The following is a 21,927-nucleotide window of genomic DNA, read 5'->3' on the forward strand; positions in this document are numbered from 1 at the left end:
TTCCAATTCATTATTCAACTGTTGATTATTATTACCCAGGTATTATTATTATTATTATTATTATTATAATTACACAATGCTATTTAGAAAGTTGTCAAATGCAACATTTCATTTTTGGGATTTCACTTTCTTAGTAAAGTACAAATTCTAGTACTTTTTAGGTTGAGTCCTAACTAGGATTCAAACCCATACCCTCAGAGTCAGGCACCTAATCGCCAACACACAAAGTCAGCAGCCTAGCCAGTGGAAGTCACGGTGGCTGAGCAGGCTAGGCGGCTGACTTTGTGTGCTGGTGATTAGGTGCAAGACTGATGGTGCAGGACTCAACCCAACCAAAAAGTACTAGAATTTGTACTTTACTAAGAAAGTAAAATCCCACATATGACATGTTGCATTATCATTATTATCTTTATGTATATTTGCCTGATCATGCATCACTTGTACTTAGTTGATAGTTGAATTATCAAAACCATGAACTGTGAGTGATATTGGTTTTCAAAGATTCACTTTTAGGGAAGAAATAGGTCCTTATTCAAGCTGCTAGGCAATTATGTACCAATTGCATCCAGTTAAGAATTTGTGCACAAATAGAAATGGACTGTATCTTAACATATTCTTAGAAGGAGTGAGTGTGTTCAGTGTTATGCCACTTTTATCAATATTCCAGCAATATCATGGCAGGGGACACCAGAAATGTGCTTCACACATTACACCCATGTGGTGAATCAAACCTGGGACTGAAGTGTGATGAGCAAATACTTTAACCACTAGGCTCCACCACCGATGAGAGGCAGTAGGGTAGTCTACTGGTTAAAGCCTTGCTTGTCAAATCAAGATCTAGGTTTGATTCCTTAAATGAGTAGAATGTGTGAAGCCCATTTCTGGTGCCTCCCACTGTGATGATGCTGGAATATTGCTAAAAGCAGCATATGATTATACTCACTCTTTGGAGGACGACCTGTCAAAGATAATCAATATGGTGAATACAGTATTCATTTTCCCCACTGATGTATTCTTTCACTCTTTGTTTATATTTTCTTAATTGTATACATTCTGTATCTGTCATCGCAGTTATAGATTCTTTGTAGAGGTCTTCATATTCCCTATTATTTCTTCATCATTATGTATGTCTGTCTTGGAATCTGTTATCAATGAAACAGGTAAATGTGTGGGTCTTCACACTGTGTGACAATCCTAATGGTGAGGTGTTGGCTCATGAATACCTGGTTTGATTCTTGTCAGGGACTGAATGATGGGTTGGGTCACTGTCAATTTGTGGCCAGATTGAAGGAACTGTGTGAAATACTGATGAATGTACCTCTGAAGATTTGGTTTAGAAATGGTCTTCAGCAACCCAAGCTTGTCATAAGAGGCAACAGGATGAGGTGGTCAGGTTAGCTGTTTGGTTAAGATGTCATTGTATACCAGCTGTTTAGATCTATGCTCATGCAGTTGATCAGTGGATTGTCTGGTTCAGACATACAGCTACCATTCTGACTATCACCATATAGCAGGAATGCAGAGTGTGAAGGTAAACAACAAAAAAACCCCAAAGCAATCCAAAACAAACAGACAACTGTTGAATGTGAAACACTCCTTAGGGATACTGACAGGGAAGCTGACTCTTTAGTCATTAGTTCTTGTCATTATATACAGAGAAGCTACTGTCAGTTGTGTGAAAGTGATGTATGCACTAAAGAGCACCTCTTTTATTAATTTCCTTATTGTTGTAACACTCTTATTTAGAAATTTCCTCAAACATGATCCTAAATGTCTGTCTTTTTGAGGGTTTGAAATTGCAACGAAATGCTGCAAATGTTAAGGGCGATATGCTCATGTCATAAAAGTGAAAAGGAACTGGCCAATAATTGTGTCGCCACAAAGTTTGGGAACTGCATGAAAATGTATGTCTGTGATAAGATGATTGGCCCAAGCTGTTTGCTACATAGGGTAAATATACATGAACACACATTCCTTTGTGGTTTGTGCATGTGACTTTCGAAACTATTATGAAATATGAGTGCCAGATTGATCAAGCACTCTTAGTAATGTAGTCATGCTCTACTGTTGAGAAGATAAGGCAATAAGAATTTCTAATGTGCTTAGTCACTGCCACATTTATTCAAGTCACATTGAAAATACAATGTCAAAGCCAGAGAACGGCAAGCTTCCATATCTGCTCAGATTTTATTCAGCTTGAAAGGCAAATGACAACAATATGTGAACAGATCCCCCAAAATTAGTGATGACTATAGATGTTTGAGAAAAGTCTTGGTAATGCCACTCGTACGTGTATTATAAAACAAGTATATTTTGCTGATGCTTCACAACAGTACAAACAATAGCACAAGTGTATAAGGTTTTATGCTTCTTTTAGCAATAATCAAGGATCACAACAGGGAACATCTGGACCCATGTTGAAAATCAAATCCGGGTCTTGGCGTGATGAGCACACTCTTTAAGCACTAGTCTACCCACCACAAACAGTAGAACCCACTCCAGTTTAGAATTGTGTGCAGAGATGGATAGACTAACACTTAGTCACTGATTATATGTTATTTTGAAAGAAACAAATAAATACTTATAATCTGAAAAGGAGACCACGTGAGATTGATTCCTGAACCTAGGGAAGTAAACTTGCTTCATTTACGGCTTTAGCAATGGATGAGATGCCAGTAGATGACTATTGAGGTGTCATTCAAGAGGGTATGTCCTGTGCAAGATATAGATGCTAAGCGACCTTCCGTGTAATACCAGTTTACCATGGTATCAAACGAGCGAAAACAGTCTTTCACAAGTTTGATAAAAATGGTATTTCACAGAGGCAAGTTTTGCATTCTGTGTATTACGCTCCAGCACAAATTAATTGAAACTGTGGCTTCACTGCCTACAGACTTTCAGCTTTCCATGAGTCAGGCAAGGTCTGGTACCATTATGACAGCGGCATTAGCACTGTGACGTCATACATCTAGCTGTATTACACTAGTGTAATATTGCTGTAAAAATGTTACACGGCAGTATCTTCCATGGGAGAGTAATAAGTATGGATATTTTGCTTGTATGTATATGGTGTTCACGAAAGGTTATATGAATGTATATGTTTACTGAAACAAGACATTTGAATATTTTCTGACTATTCTTGCAATATAACATACTTTTTTCAGAGTTTTAATGTTTGACACATTTCTCATCTATTTTCAGTTGTTAAGTTTCACAATGTTTCCATCGATATTCCAGTCAGATTGTTTGTATAAATGTCTGCCTCCATTCCATCCTTAGGGTCATTTAATGTTTTGGATGTTCATTCAAATACTGCATTGAGTTATGCATTGACTGTGTATTGTTCAATCATCAGTACTTCATGTGTTTGTATATGTTACAGTCAGATTGTAAAATCAGTCATTTCGTGAAGTATCGAAAAATTCCAGTCATAAAATGAAATGATTAACAGGGTAATAACAACCCATATACTGCAGTCATTTCATGAAATTTCATTACGCAAAATGACTTGAACTGGCAGACCCAAAATTCTTAGTCATTTCACGAGAAATGACTGATTTCACAATCTGACCGTAGCATCATAGAGATTGATGATCATTAGCGAAATATCAATTGATTATATATAAATGTCTTTGAGCAAAAGTAACTTTGAGCGAAAATGCAAATGAAACTCCAAGAGAAGGAACACCACTAGTGACATGTTTGTGCATGGTTCTGACTAAAGACCTTCCTGAACATAATTTACAAGCAGCCCATGAATAAACACCTAACTTTGTGTGTTATGTGAGTTAAAACTGTATTCTTTCACAAAAGTTTATGTATGAAAATATTCATGCCACTATTTTCATTAATGTCATTAATATTTTTCCAATCGACAGTATTTCTGATTATTGATCTTTTTGGTCACCCCAACAAAATAATTAGTAATGAACAGCCTCATTAAATTTCATGACAAACAAGAAAACATTGAATTTGATTAGACATTACTTTAAATGTAGCTACATTTCAAAGAGTACCTATTTCTGTTGCTTTTATGTCGCATAAGCCTGAACAATATCATTATCTGGTCACAATTAAGTAATTCTTTTTCATTCTAGTTTTTTAACAATGTCTAAACTTGAATATGACCCATTTACCACCAAGTGGTCATGTTAAGATTCTCAATTGGTGATAAATATGTTGAACTGCTGTATTTGCAACATATATCATATTTGGGATTTCACTTTCTTAGTATTTGTTTTTCGATGGTGCTTACATGACTTCTGAAGAATAAGTTTGACCTCTTTCAGTCATAGGAGGAAATTGTGGATCGAGTAACGTACAGTTGAAGTGTATTAAGGAACTAGGCTGTCTTGAGGCCATGTTTGGAGAGTTCTGGGATGATGATTGTTAGTGTGTGTTTGTCAAGAAACACATCTTTGGTTTTGTTCTATTAAATCTTTCTTGTTTTTACAACTGGCATTGATCCAATATCATGTTGAAGAGGGAATAATAAAATGACTTAAAATGCACACTGTAGCTATGTCACAGAGTTGGCAGGACAAAAACCTATGTGTGCTAAACAGGTGTGCAATTCCCATACCATGGTTCTGACTCAACTTCTAGGTTTGTCACACTGCACTAATGTCACCAAAGTTCATGGTGAATTTTGCTGGGTTCTGCTTATGTATTGTGCACAAGTGCTCTGTATATTGTAAATATACTTATTTTGTGCGAGAAACATTATGAATATAAAAATATGAAATTGGAAAAGTTGCAGCTCTTTGTGTTATTCTTGGATTTCCTGCATAACCTGCACAAAATTGTCAGGTTCTCAATTTTTTGTGGGTAAATACAAGTACTGAGAAAACAAGAAGTCAGTAGAATATCAGCTGGCAATTTGAATGTATTTAGTACTGTGTACAAACTGCATTTGATCTAAATGCTCATTGAAGCATCATATTTCTGTTGGCTTCAAAACAGCAACATGTTTTTTGGGTCATGAAAATGGACAAAATTGGTTATACCTCTCTTTAATCATCTCAGACTGAAATAACTAGCTCCAGCCATCCATGCAGAAATTGTTTCAACATGAAGTTACAGCAATCAGTTGTAAGACTTTGCCACAGTCACAGCTGGTAAAACTAGGTTTACTGATTGTGATAGTCTTCAAGGAGGAGTTATAGGAATCCTACAGGTTGAGTATGTCGTGAAGGACAACACTGTTACTGGTCAACATAATGTTATCCTACAGGTTGAGTATCTCGTGAAGGGCAACACTGTTACTGGTCAACATAATGTTATCCTGCTTGAGTATATCAAGGATAGAAGTCTTTCAAAACCAGGACGTTGCACCTGTGTTCAAGTCTGTTGTTGCCATGGCTCAATGTATAACCATAGACTTAACTCATTGAAAAATGACTTAGTTCCTTCAAATCTGGTGTAGTCATATCTCTACCTTTTGATGGAAAAACTGTTTGGCATGTAATGATACTGGCATCATTACTGCTATGAATGACTTTTCCAAGAGAAAAGTTTCTACATCAGTGGAATTCCAAGCACACCAGCATCATTGCACAGGAGTGTGGACATTGGAGTAATTCAACTAGCTCAAACAATGCAGGCCAGCATGGTTCGGCTGATGATGGTTTAGCTAAATATTAGGATATTCTAGATATTCTTTTTCCATGTCTGATGCCAATCACCGAGACTGAACCTTCGAACAGCAGCATGCCCTACTACATGAGTTAGTGAGTTTCCTAAGTTATCAAGCAAGGTTTTCCACGAGTTATTCCAATTCAAAGACAGAACATCAGATCACAGGTTACAGCTGACAACCGGAGAGATCCAGACATCTTTGCACCTCTTAAGCTTGTTTCGTGAAATCGCCTGTCTAAGACATCACCAAAACTTCAGCTATCTCAGAGGTTTTATTAGGGCGTTTATCTGCACCTCTCCATTTTGTCTCTGGGGTGGTGGGTCGTGACAGAATTCCCCTGATTTAAGGTGTCGGCTTGCTTTTTTGGAATATTATGGCACTGAAAAATATATGAACTTAATATAATAGTCAGTATTGCAAATACTGAAATTTCAGCTGTTCCTCAGTCATGTTTTGGTGCCTACGGCTAAGCAAGTTTCAAGAGACGAGTTGGCTCGCTTTTTCCAGGATTAGTAACCTGTCTGCACTTCTGATGGAGAGTAAGGGGAATACAGAAACTTTGGTTGTTAAAGAATCAACTCTTAGTTAAATTACAGGGAGAAAGCAAGAACCCCAAGTTGTTGTCACAAGGGCACGCTCTTGAGAAGAAACTGACAAGGTTCCATTTTGTTGTTTTTGCACGGTTTGTGCCTTGGTGGGAAAATGATAATGAATGGCAGACTTTACCTACCAAAAGCATGTTTTGAGTTTTGTACATGAGACGCCTTTTGCGGATTATTTAGGTGTGAACATAACTTGTTGCAAAGTCTGGGCTGTTATTTAGACCAATTTTCCAAAACCTTCATGGCATGTCAAGTGGTCTGCAAATAATAAAAACAAATACTGGCTACAGACCATGCCGGATTTTGCAGATCCATTCAGCGGGGTCACCATGGATTGTGTTGTCCTGACCATGGCCAGATTACCATGACATGCTTACTATGTTATGTGCTCACCCAAGGTTTCGTCAGTCTTCTTATGAGGAATATACGGGCTAAGCTTACTATAAAGGCATCGATGAAGTTCTTCACAGTCTTTTTTCTCCATGCCTATTTACAGTAAGACCAGAACTCAAATATCGTGTTGGGTGTTTTCCATGGGTAGCCCAAAGGTGAGAGCGTACGTTCGTAACGCAGAAGCTCTGCTTCGATTCCTCACATGGGTACAATGTGTGTAGCCCATTACTTGTGTTCCCAGGCCATGATATTGCTGGGATATTACCAAAAGCTGAACTCCCTCACTCACTCACTCACTCACGATAACGGGCTGTACATCAATTCCTCAAAAAGAAGAATTGTCATGCTTAAGGAATTAACAAGGACTTGCTGTTTTCAGACTGAGAAGAATTAGGGTGAAATATCTCATTTTTATTGTTGTTTGCTGGTTGGAGGTGAGGGTCTGGGTTTTAGTTCTTTTCACCCTGGCTTTACCTATACTGTTTCTTGACATTTACACTTAAAGGAGTGTTTGCTTAACGCTTTTAGATTGGTTTGCTTTAATATTTTGGAGACCTCTTTTTAAAGCTTGTGAAGTTGTAAAGTGAAAGAAACACAAGCCTAGATGAAAAAGTACATTCTACGTTCTCAAAAGAAAAATGTCAGTCCTGGTGATAGCATGTTGGTGTTTCTGCCAATCCCTGCTTAACCATTATGTGCTAGGTACTATTGGCCTCATGCTATTGATAAGAATGTTAGTCATACTGAAAACATGTCATACTGAAGAGCAAGTACAAGGTCATTGTTAAAAGGCTTAGTCGTGCCACTATGCACTCTGTTTATTTCTGTTGCAGATTTGTGACAGATGACAAATGTGACTTTGATGACATTGCTGACTCTACTAGTCCAAAGTGAAACAATGCCGACCTGTTAGATAATTTAGATGTTTTGGTGATTTGCCATTTGCGCTAAAGGCTCAGGTGTGAGTGTTAATTCAGGATTTCCTTTAGTTGTTTCCAATGTATTAGTGTCATGATGCAGTTATAGGTGACTCCATCTGAGAAACAACACCCCTGCCGCATGAGTGCAATCAAGTATGACAACTTAAAGAAGGAAGTTCATTTCATGCTGGACAATTACTACGCTGAACCATGACTCGAGTTCATCTTGTATCTCGGGGAAAGATTTTTCTTAGCCAATACTAAGTACGTCAGTAAATTTGACCTAACGTTGGGGTATTAACTAGTTTCACTGAAGGGCGTGTCAAGTGTCATTAGTCGAGATGGTCTTTGTGATACAGAAAATGCTTCAGCAGCCTTCTGGTGTCTCACCAATGCCATTTTAATGATTACGTGGTGGAATTACGCACCCTCCCTCTGATGGTACTGATTGGAACTCCAGCTCTCCCAGCTTAATTCTTCGGCTGGGTGATAAGATAGCGTAAATTAGGTCATCACGAACATTTGTATTCTTTGATCGCTACGGCCTCCGAAGGTCCTGTACAGCTTGTCATGTGTGTCCTCGCAAGTTGACTTAAAACGGTGTGGTGAATGTTGAGGTGTTGAGAGAGTTAGAGAGAGAGAGAGAGAGAGAGAGAGTGAGAGAGAGAGAGTGAGAGAGAGAATAGAATGAGTATGTGTGTGTGTGAACAGATAAAAGCTAAGGTTTTAATGTCATAAAGAATCAAACTGAGGCATATCTGAACTCCCAGAGGGACGTAGAGACACGTAGACACACCATACGTACGTCAACAGGTAGATACAACACAATCTTATCTCGCCGTCGTGTGAAAGGAAGCACTTGGATGTACTGACACATCCATGTTGTCACGTTTCGCGAACGGAAGGAAAATCCTGGTTTCGTAACTTTCGGAACTTACACGGATGTAATCGCCTTTTCATGCTGATTGGTCAGTTGAAGAGATATGAAGTCACATTCATTCAGTTCGGATAATTTCTTGAAGTCACGTCATTCTTGTATAATAACATCCCAAAATGATAGTTCTGTGAGCTGACACAGTTCTGTGCGGCTTGCATTCCCTTGTTTTTCCCTCTGTTTTACTGGTTATCCTCCCGGAGTCAAATGCCACAATTACATTAATGTTGTAAAGAAACCTAAAGAACTATCAATTATTTACGTCGAAACTTGTAATTGCATCAGAGCATTTGATATGGTATAGGTAGTCATTGCTTTACTTTGTACACGAGGACTAAACATGAACATGAGTAACACTCTCTATGATAAAACTTCCATTTCTTTTCGGGTTGAGTCACATTTGGGATTGGAACCTCTCTCAGAATTTACTTGGCCTGGACTCCCAGTTGTCGAACTTCCTCTGCAGTGTGAGCCTCGGTAGCAAGTTGGTTGGACCTTTGACTTTATGTGTTGCCTTGCCCTGAGAATATGGGTGTTATTCCCAAATAGGACCCTTAGCCCTACGGTACTTTATTGAAAAAGTTGAATCATCACCATCATCATCATCATCCACCGTTTTTCAGAATGTATTTATTATTTACAGATCGTCTTGAGAGAGGGGCGGTGGGGTAGCCTAGTGGTTAAAGCGTTCGCTCGTCACGCCGAAGATCCGGGTTCGATTCCCCACATGGGTACAATATGTGAAGCGCATTTTCTGGTGTCCCCCGCCGTGATATTGCTGGAATATTGCTAAAAAGCGGCGTAAAAATACACTCACTCTCTCACTCGTCTTGACAGCTGGAATAACGCTAGATTTCAAGACTAATGTCAGATTGCGCAAGTTTTGATGACCTCCAATCTCAAATTATCCATATCTTATCAGATAGTGCCTATATAATGTCTGCCATGAGCATGCATCTTTCTACTTTCCAGAGGGCCTCTTTTGAATACACATGTAAGTAGACGTAGATCTGTCTACCTGCTGTTGTACTGTATATCACCATGCTCCGAATATATGTTATTAACAAATGGGTAACTACAGACATCATAATATCTTGAGAGAAAAGCAATATTCAATGACAACTTCATCTCTTGAGGTGTATGCCACAAAATGCCACAACATATATGTTGCGTTCCGAAAGAACATTTTAAAAGAACATTTCGTTTGACTAGATATTCTATATTTATAATACCACTAACGCTATTACTATTATTAAAGAAATAATGGACCCGTGAAGATCCGGGTTAAAGTTGCTCTTCAGCAACCGTGAAAGGCAACCAACAGGATCGGGTGGTCAGGCTCGCTGACTTGGTTGATACTTGTGATTGTATTCCAGATGAGTAGATCGATGTTCATGCTGTCGATCCCTTTATTGTCTGGTTCAGATTCGATTATTTAGACTGCTGCCATATAGCCCTCCCCTCCCCTTCTCCACTACTACTGCTGTCACTAATTCCACGACATATTTAACGAGATCTGTATTTGCTTCAGAATGCTGGGTATTATTTTGCTGACGCTTGTCGCCGGTGCACTTGCTGCCCCCATGACGTAAGTGTTGCCGTCAATATTGGCGGAGCTCACTATGAGGTGGTTTTACGCCACTTTTAGCAATATTTTGGCAATAAGACCGCGGAAGACACTAAGAATGGGATAAACATACAGGATTTAGATTATGTGGGAATTTGTACTCACGTATTTTGCATGACGAGCGGAAGATGTAAGCACCAGTGCCCTTATTCTCGAAAGATTCGCAACCCTGTGGATTCTCAAATTTGACGATAGCCAGTGAGTTAAGAATGTGCTTAAGAAGTTCGTAGAACTATAAACGTTTCGAGAATAGGTAGTCAGTACCCTTCTCCCGAAACGTTTGTAAACCTTAGAATTCTTGTCTTTGATCACAGCAGTGTGTCAAGAATGGGCTTAAGACGTTCGTGCGGCTACGAACATTTCGAGAATAGCTAGACAGCGCCCGGTGCCCTTACTGTGGACAATCGGGTAGTTATGACAAAGAACGTCATCCTGTGAAATGGGAGACAAAGTAATTTTAAATTTAATTTAAGTCAGGTTATAAGTTATACAGCGGAGGTAGCAAGCAGTTGCCATCGCCTTTGGCCCTGTATGTCCACCAGGGTGCTGTTAAATCTGTTCATCTAACAAATGTCTTTAGAAGAGAACAGACCTAATGCAGCAGACAAATTCCTTCTAGCGTTTTGAGGGATAGAGTTTAACAAATAAGTTGACATACTTAGTTTGGTATTAAGGTCGATATGGTTGCCTTATCTGTTGCTTCAGATCGTCGACAGAATAACTATAGCAATGTGGCGGAATAAAACATTCCAGTGCCAAGACATTAATCTTGAATATAAGAGGTAACATCACATCCTTGGTTCTGCTCCTGGTAATCCCAGCGTCGTCTTTCAGCACAACCGCCGTACCCATGACTACTCCTGATCTTGTTGCTGTGATTACTACGGCCTTCAACACTATCGATGCGGACAGAAACGGGCAGGTGGATCTGTCCGAGTTTTATTCAGCTTTTGACAGATTCGACACGAATCGTGAGTGATTATCACTACCCCCGCGAAATTAGATAAAACACTGTTTTTTCTTTGACTACCTTTCATGTTTCAAAATGTGGGAAATTAAACATACAAAATTAATACAGGACAAAGTTTATGGATTGCAATTTCTTGAGTTTATTTCACGATGTTTCGGGGCTTATCCTAGCCCCTGCTCGGTTCAGCTCAACCTGATGAGGGGGCTAGGATAAGCCCCGAAACGTCGTAAAATAAAATCAAGAAGTTGCAATCCATAACATTTGTCCTGTATTACTACGCCAACTTCTAAATGCCTTTCAAGAATCACATACAAAATTAAGTTACAATAGTTGTGAAGGATAAGCTAAATATACAACATTGATACATATTATTATTATGCGGTTTGAGGGGTTTCCAATAATGTGATTGTATTTCCCCGAAATGAAAACTGGATGTTTTCATAATACATACTTAACGTTTACCCGATTATGACAGGTGTAAGAGGCCAGAGTATACCCCCAGCCCAGATAATACCCCTACAGAACATAGCCCAGATAATACCCCTACAGAACATAGCCCAGATAATACCCCTACAGAAAATAGCCCAGTTTATACTCCTACAGAAATTGAGGCTTTAACTGATGAAGCGGAGGTGGCAGGCAGTTGCCATCGCCTATGATTCTCTAAGTCCGTCAGGGTGCTGTTGATCGTCCGTAATAAATGCCATTTGGAGAGTTCAGGCCTAATGCAGCAGACACATTCCTTCGAGCTTTTTGAGTGATGGGGTTGAACAACCAGGTTGACATGATTAGTTTGGTATTAAGATCGATGTGGTTGCCTTATTTGGTGCTTCAGATCGCCGACAGACTCACTGGGGCTTTCGATGTTTTCATTTTGGGGTTATTGGCTCGTGTTGAACAGGATCTGGTTGCTTTAATGTTTTCTGGCTTCACACAACGTTTGGTCAAGATCTCGACAACGGAGTATGGTTCAGGTTAGCATAGCTCCATATGGGACTCTGGACTCTGGACTCGTCGGCTATTCTTGATAGGCATTGTTGATCCACAATCTGTGTCCTTGTTGCTGATATGTCGTCGGTCGTTTTCTTTTGGCGATCCTGTGCATAGGACACAATGTCAGAAACAGTGGAACAGATGCCTTTGAGTAGACGAAGAATGGTTTCCAGGACTTCTGGATATGCCGTGCTAGGTGAAGGTGCTGTAGCTGTGCAGTCGTTCCACTTGCTCGGTTGAGGTCTACGAGCAGTTTGGCTAGGCGACAGTACATCACCTTGAGTGGTGTGCACTTCATCGAAGCATGGACTGCTGTGTTTGTATGCGAACAGGACAAAAGGTACCTATTGGCACTAATCATCAGTTTGGTCACTGACCTGTTTAGTCACATCCGCATTCAACGTGCTGTCATTACGTTCCCGCTGGCCGTTTGATTGAGGATAGTAGGATATGTCCATCCGGAAAAGGTCCATGAGTGAGTCACTCACTTTGTTGAAGAATTCACGTCCTGAATCACTGAATGTGTCCATGGATCCCAGTCAACAGATGACATAGAAGAGAATCACAGCAAGTGACTTCGCGCTTTTTTGGGGGAAAAAAGAGCAAAGATGTAGTTGTTGCCGTATGTTGTCTCTTGTGGAGGGTCGATTATGTCCAACGAGACCCCAAATGTGGCAGGCACAGGAATGGAGTGGAGTGGTGGTGCTCCTGCCTTGACTTTCGGATTGATGACACAACACTTCGGACACATTTTAACACATTCATGCACAGGTTCCTCGTGCCTATCCAATATTTTAGCTGGGTTATCATGGCATGCTTTCAGAGTGCTGGGTAGGCGGGTTTGTGGTAAGCACGTCACACTCACCATGAAAGACAGTTCTGTTTGCATGGTTTTGCAGTTTGCTGAAAATGAAACTCCGCATTCAGACTCCCGTCAGGATTCATGGCTGACAGGTGGGGTTACTCTGGGCAGCTGCACTGGGGTGTCGTTGTACAAAGCAAGCCTAGCGCTACGCCAATCGTAGGTATGTTAAGGTGTTGGATTTACGATCACCAGAGCATAAGATCGCTTTGTACAACGTCAGCAAGATCTACTTTTCTTGGTGATTTCCCGGGGTACACTTCTGGATTTGACAAGATTTCGGATAATGCGCAATCATTTCCATTAACACAATTGCCATTCAAACGCATGTATTTAGTACATATACAACACAATATGAATAGTATGTTGCGACTAAGATTGTGACAAGTTTCCCTGTAGTTATTTTGCCTACTGTTTTTCAACTTGTCGCCAACGTTATGACAGTTTCACAAGTATTATTTTGTTCTTCCACATTGATATGATGCAAAGGATCCAACGCAACTTTATGTTGACTGAAATTGATTTCTGATTTGAAGTTATCAGTTATCTTTGTGTATTAGCGAGTGTTTGTATCTGAAACAGGAACTACTTTCTTTGGGGTAAGTGTGAAGGGTATACCCATAGTTTGGTCAATACATTCCAATTGCTTGCGCACATTGCCTAAACTATGATTCACGGTAAACTGGTTGTTAAACTTCAAATGATTAATTAATTAATTATGGAAAGTGTTAGCGTTCAGACAGCACTCTTGTTCAGAGTCATTATACTCAGATAAACAAACCGATCCCGAATTTCTGACAAAAGAAGTTTTGACATTCCAGAATCAACTGCTGCGGCAATGGCACATGTACATTCTTTGGTCAAAGCTCCACCCAAAACTATTTAACTTAAACTGACCGTAGAATGACGATCAGATTAAATAATATATGTTTTTTTTAACCTCAGATGACCATATAATGTCACTGCAAGAGTACATGGCCAACACGAACGTGTCTCTGTCCATTGCTCAGTTAGTCTTCAAGTACATTGACAAGGACCACGACGGCAACGTGGACCGAGCAGAGACTAACGATATTTTCAAGCTCTACGACACCAACAGTACGTGAGTAAGAAGCGTGTGGATTTAGGTTTATGAAGCTTTTATCAATATCGCGTCAAAGGAAACGAGAACAAAAGGCCTTTACTCACTGTACCTATTTAGGGAATCGAACCCGAATCTAGCGAAGGTAATAACTACAACAGTACACAGTTGCGTGACTTCATATTCATTGTGCCTGTATTTACTGAATCAACATCATGTGAAAAGTGTGCTCTAAGGATTTGAAGAGTATAATCGCAGCTGTAATTTGTTCTGAACTGAGTGAGCCGGGTTTGACGCCAATTTGAAACACTGCGCAATTTTGTGACAACGTAGCTTCTTTAAGTAGGGGGAAACCCCGAAGTCATGCAGGTCTCACATGTTTACCCCTAGGGTTCTACGGGGAATTGCAACTCCTTTGATTATGGAATTCGTCATGGTTTTGAATATGCGGAATAGATTGTCGATTATCGAGTATGTATTCTATATTTTCCGTATTATGCAACACTAAGCAATTATAAGGTATATGGTGTCCCATGAAGTAATATCATGAATGCTTGATTAGTTATATCCGTTACTATTGTTTTCTTCGTTGTTTAAACGTCACAGTCCGCTTAATGACAGCGGACTGTAAGTCTGGGCCAAACAATCCAATGACTGATACCACGTGCAGAATTTGGCTTTCGTACTGGGCAACACAAAGTTCAGTTTTTGCTGTTTATGCCTATGTTTCATAAATGGGCTTCAATTTACTAATCTGGAGAATCGAACCCGGACCTTCAGCGTGACTAGCGAACCTTTTAGCCACTACCTTATCTCACCATCACGGTTGCCATGAGTTTTCAATACAAATGCCAAATTATTCGTCAGCTTACCTTTACCTGGTTAGTTACAAGATATACTGTTCTTATTTTCAGAGAACGGTGTCATTACTATTCAAGAATTTATCGCGGAATATACGAGGGTAAGTAAATACAATTTCTTCATTTTGTTTCCAAATACGATTGCACAAATCAATATACTCGTTCAGTCGGCATGAGGGATGTTGAGGAACATTACAACATGTCCAGTCGATGGTGATCTTAAACGGTGTTTTTCGTTTCAAATCTTTGAACTTACTGATCACTTATGTGTCACATAGAAATTTAGTTGTGTTTCGGTTAAGGAGACATGAATGATACAATTCCAAATACGTCCTAAATGTGTTAGGAATTCACTATGAAAACATTGAAACGCGGTTGTGTCGAACTTGATGGGACCTTGTAAATACTTCGAGTTTTCTGAGGTTCGACACATCAATCATTCAATCATTCAATCAATCAATCAATCAATGAACTAGTCAGTCAGTCAGTCAACTAGTCAGTCAGTCAGAAAAAACATCATCCTTATTATTATCATAAGTTTACAAATACATGCAAAACATCATGGGGGTGTTAATATATATATCTGAGATATCCGGCAATCATGTGCGGATAAGCTAGTGATTTCATAATGACAAACATTATAATGAAAAGACATTTACACAGATTTCTTAACCGCTTTACATATAGGGCTAACATTTTATAATAGTTAGGGCTGTTTAGAAAATGTGTCTTTAAATACATATATCTGGAATCAGTAAATTTATCACCACATTGAAATAAGTAATGAAACTCATCTGAAATTTGTGAGGGACATGACGGCCAAAATCGTTTATTTGAGGGAATATTTTACCAGTGACGTGATTCAATGGGTAATTTATGGTTGGCGGTTTTTAAATTTGATTAACATGTTACAGTGGTTTGATATGTGACATGATCAATCATGACATGTGAAACAACCCCTGTTTGATTAGAAATGAATCCTCTTGTTTTCGGTTTCAGATTTACAACACTATAATAGCAGACCTGTATTCAAGTGAGTCAAGCAAGGGTTTATATTGTGTGTTATAGAAGTAGTTTATGTTCCTGAAAGTACCGAATATGCTCATACCCCATGAGCATCAACGTTCGATCTAAAAACATAATTTTCTTAAATATCTTTTGCAAAATCAGTGATTTCGAAAAAAAATAAACTGTGTGAGTTTTTCGATCCCTGTATTTCACCCCAGCTGACACAACCTCATGAAGCTAGCGATGACGGTCTCAGCATCATTAAGAAAACCACTCAACTCTTGCAATAAAACTGTCTATCAATAACATTGTCCCTCTTCATCACGCCAGCGTCTAAATGACACTAAAAGAGGTAGTACTAAGTACATGACCACCTTGACAATTGGTTCACATTGATATGAACGTCTGGCAACAGCTGGTGCACCTGGAGCAGCGACTACTCCTGATCTTGTTGCTGTGATTACTACTGCCTTTAACACCCTCGACACGGACGGGAACGGACAGGTGGATCTGAAAGAGTTTTACGCAGTCTTTGACAGATTCGACACGAATCGTGAGTGAAACTCATAAGAAATATACTGTATGCACTGAATGTCCTGGAAGATGAATACTATATTCTGCTAATTTGTAATTATTACAGAAACATTAGCAACCATGACATACTCAGTTGTTTTACGAAACAATCGTCAACGCATAAAATAATCCAACCACCGTCAATTTCAAACCGGATGTGCATTGAAGATATTGCTTTGTTTAACTGAGTATATACTTGTATATATGTATATACTTGTGCTGACGGCCTGTTGCCTTCTGTTCTGAAAAAACATCCCCGTTAAAGTAGATAAAGCAAGTATATTTCATCACTGATCTTCTTTGTCTACCTTCATGTATCTAAATGTGGGACTGAAAACATGCTGAAATGTTGTTCCAGAAGTATATCAGATGTGTGAATGATTAAGGTAAATATACAAAGATGATATAAATTATTTTGACGTTTGAGGCGTTTCCAGTGATACAATTTTATCTTACCTTCATATACTTTGATTTCATTGGTCAGTGACGCGTTAACCAATGACAACTGCAACAAATATTACCCGGTCTTTGCTTATTTAGCAAAATATGCGCGTTTGTTTACAAGCAGGGGAAATGAAATGCTATGCAAAGTCATCGCTGCGTCGTAGTGTGATAGTGGATAACGAGGTTATCTGTTTTCAAAGGACTGAAACAAAATGATGTTTTGTGCATTTAACATGGCGGTAAGGTACACGCGGACACCTTCCGAAGTATGAATATTCATAATTTGAAATGTAACATGCGATTGGTAGCGATGCAGATTGGCGGTTAGGGACCGCTCATAATTTATGGCCGGGGATGGGGGCTGATGATGGTTGCTACGTAGTGGTATGTACAATGTGAGTACCCTCCCTCATCCATCCCGCACCTACCCACCCATCCACCCACTAAAATGTGTGTTCAAAGTATGTGACCCACTTGCGTATCATGTGCAAAATCAATGCCATCCCACAGACCCAAAATGTGTTTAACTCAAACTGACCGTAGATTGCCGACATGATTAAATCATATATGTTTGTTGACCTCAGATGACAAAGTGATGTCAATCCAAGAGTACATTGCCAACACAAACGTCACGCGGTCCATTGCGCAGTTAGTGTTCAAGTTCGTTGACAAGGACAATAACAACAGCATCGACCGAGCAGAGACGACGGATATTTTCAATCTCTACGACAGCAACAGTAAGTGAATGAGTGAGTGAGTGAGTGAGTGACTTTAGTTTATGAAGACCATTATCAAGGTCATTGTATCCATTCATGGAATCGAACCCGGGTCAAGGGTTTGACTACCAGGATACCCCCACTACCTAAAACAGTAAATGCCTGTCTGGAGCCATATTCATGGTGACTGTATTTGCTAAATGAACCTTAAAGTAAAACGGATGCTTCAAGGATTTGAAGAGTATAATCGCAGCTGTATTGTGTTCTGGAGTGCGTGAGTCGGGGTGGACGCCGATTTGAAGCATGGTACACAACGTGTCTGCTAAAAGTGGGGGAAAACTCAGAAGCCATGCAGGACTCAGATGTTTACCATAGGTTTCTGTTGACTCTTAGGGGTGCCTCACATTGGACTATTGACTCCCTGTTTGCGAAAATGTGGATATGTGAGGAATAGATAATGGAATACCGATTACGCATCCTTTATTTCCCTTGTAATGAGGCAGTAAGCAATTATAAGGGATCTGGTTTCCTATGAGGTGAGATCATGGATATTATTTATATTCGTTGTTTTTCGTTTGTTCGTTTTTTAAACGTTACACTCAGGAATCGGTGACATCATGAGCAGAATCTAGATACTGGGAATCATGGAGTTAAAAAAGAGCGTACAATTAAGAAGTTGAAATCCATAAATCTGGCTCTTCTTACGCTTTCCACTTCTAAATGCCCTTCAAAGATTTAAACCATGGGGTTAGATCGTTTAGTTTTACGCCGAGTTTAGCTACATTCCAGAAATGGGCTATAATTTACCCACGTGGGGAATCGGACCCGTCGTGACGAGTGAACGCTGGAACCACTAGGCTCCGTCGACATCCCAGATACCATAGGTATTCCTCGTGCCGGATGCAAATTAGTCCTTACCTTTACCTTGTTTCTTATTCCCAGAGAACGGTGTCATTACAATTGAAGAATTTATCAAGGAATATACGAGGGTAAGTTTTGAAAATACAAAACACAGTTTGTTCATTTGTTTTTAAATGCGATTGAACAAATTTATATTTTCTCACTTTCACTGTCTAAAAGGCTTTACATCGTCCAGTGGACGAGATGGATGTTTGGGGGAACGTTATGAAATTTGTTTTCTATATAAGTTGACAACCGATGGTTATCTTAAACACCTGTTTTACGTGACTTGAGGACTTGCTGATCACGTTTCCTGATCACGTATGTTTCACATACAGCTTTAGTTGTGTTTCTTTTCCGGAGACGTCGATGATACGATTCCAAAATGTCCTAAATGTGTTAATGATTCCCAATGAAAAACATTGAATCACGCTTGTCGAACTTAATGGGACCTTGTAAATACTTCGAGTTTTCCGACGATCGAGACAATCTCCAAATGACGACTGAATGGACAATGGACGCATGGACCGTGCGTTAGACCGTATTGATGAAACAAGGTGATCGTATCCTGCCCAGCCGATGACAAGCATTCGTTAGAAACATCAACGTGTAGACGTATCGTTCTTTGACTGTTGTGAGGATACAAGGTGTCCTGTCATAAATACATTCAAAGATTAGTCAACGGGGCTACCACGAGGAGACATTCCGCCTTGGTTAATCCAGCAATGGAAATGCAGACCAAAATCATAGATGGGTTCTTTGGTTCTTGTACATCTGATTCTGATGGTGCCGTAGCAGACACGACCATCCTATATAACGGTTTTAACAAAGGTCATAATGCAATGTGGTAATTGCAATACAATGTAGAGGGTTTCAAAATCGCTCGTCTTATTCTGATGACACCAAAGCCAAAATAGTCACCCATGTGCAAGGTTGTAACAAAGGTGGTAAATTGCAAAGAGTCTCCGAATAGCCTAAAGTGACGATGAGGTCTTACAGTTTACAACTTGTTCCATGCGTCAACATATCGAGATGTAGGACTTTACCAGACATTTCTTTGATTTCATACCCTATTCGGCATAATGAACAATGGTTTCGAGCATCGCTGGGTTTCCAGCTACCCCATCGTCCATGATTTGTGCTAAACTGTTCTTTGCTTTCGGATTCAGATTTATGACAACATATTAGTTAGCCTGTTTTCAAGTGAGTACAACACGAATTTATCAACTGACGAGCAAAAGAAAGTACACAGGTTGTGTTTCTTCCAATATGATATAAATAACAAAACTCTTTGAAGAAATGGAAAATGTATGTTGAAGGACTCTGCTATACACGTGTTTTATCAGCAAAATGACATTGTAACAATAAACAGTGACGTAGTGATGACCACTGCAGACGGTACATACGATGTTGGAAGGTCAAGAACATTCCACACAGCGGTCGGTTGGACCATGCGCCAACAGCACAAAGTCGTCTGGTCACTGAGAATCGGTTCACACGATGACCCAATGATGTTGCAGCTGATGACGTCACAGTCATCATCCGAGTACGTAGGTGAATAAACCGCTAATAGCGACACTCTGGGGGTGTTGTGACTCTGCGACGTCCACTTCTGGGTCGATTACATGTCTGGCCTGTCATGTTGAAACGGTTACACAGCCGAATTATGGTTTGTCTTGTGCAGCCCAATGTCCTATGGCCCGTTCTCGTTCCAATATAGGAATTTTCTCGTGAGATGTTCGTCAAGTGGTTGTTCAGTCTTCAAGAAAAACATGTTTATACCCTCTGTACAAAACTTACTCGTGTATGGAACAATAATCACAATTTTGCGAAACTTCGTGCAAAACACGTACAAATGGTTTTGGTTGCATTTTAACAAAAGAAACATGATGGTTACGTTCTATACAATCAATGTTCTTCGATAATAATACTAGTTAGCACGCATATTTGGGATTGCAATTACACCTGAGTACTTTCTTTTGCTCAGTTCATGTTTTGTAATTAGTTTATTTTCCTGAAAATACCGTAAATACCCATTTGTCCCAACAAATAAAACGTTCACTCCATATTCTAAAAAACAATATTTTTATATGATATAAAGTGACCGTTTGGAATTATACAACTGTTACATTTGTCTATGTCACCCCCTTACAGGTGTGATAAATTTGTGCACTACCTCCCCGATAATCACTGTGCTTCATGACCCCGTAACGCTCATCTCAATTATTCTTCACCCACCTTAAATGATAAGTCTCTTAACTGAGACAATATCTCTCTTCCTTTCAACTGTGCATGCCAAGTCCTGTAATTCTCTGTTACTGACAGTACAAGGTTACACGTTTATCGATCGAGGAATTCTAGAAGAGGAACCACATGGACAAACACCTTCTTCATTGCAATAGATGCGAAGTGTAGATGCTAACAACGTTATCGGTGTTAACATCCATACCAAAACGTCGCATGTATTGCAATAAAGATGTCTGTCAATAAAATTGGTCTTTTTATCATACCAGCTTCTAAATAGCGCTGTAGTGCTAGGTTAATGGTCACCTTGACAATTGCGTTCACTTTGATTTGTATGCCAACAGCTACACCTGCTTCCGTGACAACGTCCTGAATCTCGACGTGTACAACTGGAGTCCTACTTCAGGATATTCCAGTATCTGGAGAGGAATAAACACTTCTACTGGTATATATGTGTTTTGTTGTATGATGATGGACATAACGCATCACTGTCAGAGATAACGTGATAGTCACTGACATCACCGGAAATGCAGGTTAGAATTTGTATTCGGCACCCCATGCTTGTCTGTTGAAGACGGACTCGTGAAGTTCCTGGTTAGAGTTTGTCTTTCGGCAACCCATGCTTGAAGTAAGAGGCAACTGATGGGATCCGGCGATCAGGCTCACTGGCTTGGTTGATACATGTCATGGTATCCCAGTTGTGTAGGGCGATGCTCATGGTGTTGATCACTGGATTGTCTGATCCAGACTCGATTATGTACACACTGCCGCCATATGGCTTGAATATTGAGTGCAGCGTTAAACACCAACAAAACAACAACCGTCCTTGGAAAACGGGTTTAGATGGTCAGCTTCGCTATCTTAATTCATGCATGGCATCGTACCCAAAGCCTTCTTCTGGTATATCAGGTACTATTGATTAAATTGGCCAAAATCCATATAATATGATGTATCTTGTGGGTTTGTCTGGGACGCCAAATGTCTAGGTTTATATAAATCTCATGAGCACAGTGTACGGAACCTATTTCATGTGTCAAAGCAATAGTCGTGCAGTAAAATGAATCCCTGTGTATTGGGTGCGACGTAAAGTACTATTTCGTTCGTTTACAAGATTGACAGTCGTGGGTCACACCGAACATTTATCTTAGGTACTAACCATCAG

At 39.7% G+C, this 21,927-nt stretch overlaps 1 protein-coding gene across 1 annotated transcript; it reads left to right on the forward strand.

Moving 5' to 3' along the window:
- The first annotated feature begins 9,418 nt into the window (after nucleotides 1–9,418).
- On the forward strand, nucleotides 9,419–21,213 carry LOC137272277 (uncharacterized). Its single transcript, XM_067804637.1, has 11 exons — nucleotides 9,419–9,481; nucleotides 10,019–10,075; nucleotides 10,949–11,085; nucleotides 13,885–14,037; nucleotides 14,935–14,981; nucleotides 15,880–15,913; nucleotides 16,304–16,441; nucleotides 17,490–17,642; nucleotides 18,564–18,610; nucleotides 19,691–19,724; nucleotides 21,110–21,213. The coding sequence occupies exons 2-11, from the start codon at nucleotides 10,020–10,022 to the stop codon at nucleotides 21,136–21,138; spliced, it is 828 nt and encodes a 275-aa protein (XP_067660738.1). The 5' UTR covers nucleotides 9,419–9,481; nucleotide 10,019; the 3' UTR covers nucleotides 21,139–21,213.
- The last annotated feature ends 714 nt before the right edge of the window (nucleotides 21,214–21,927 follow it).

The sequence above is a fragment of the Haliotis asinina genome, chromosome 2 (genome assembly GCF_037392515.1).
Source record: "Haliotis asinina isolate JCU_RB_2024 chromosome 2, JCU_Hal_asi_v2, whole genome shotgun sequence".
Lineage (NCBI taxonomy): Eukaryota > Metazoa > Mollusca > Gastropoda > Lepetellida > Haliotidae > Haliotis > Haliotis asinina.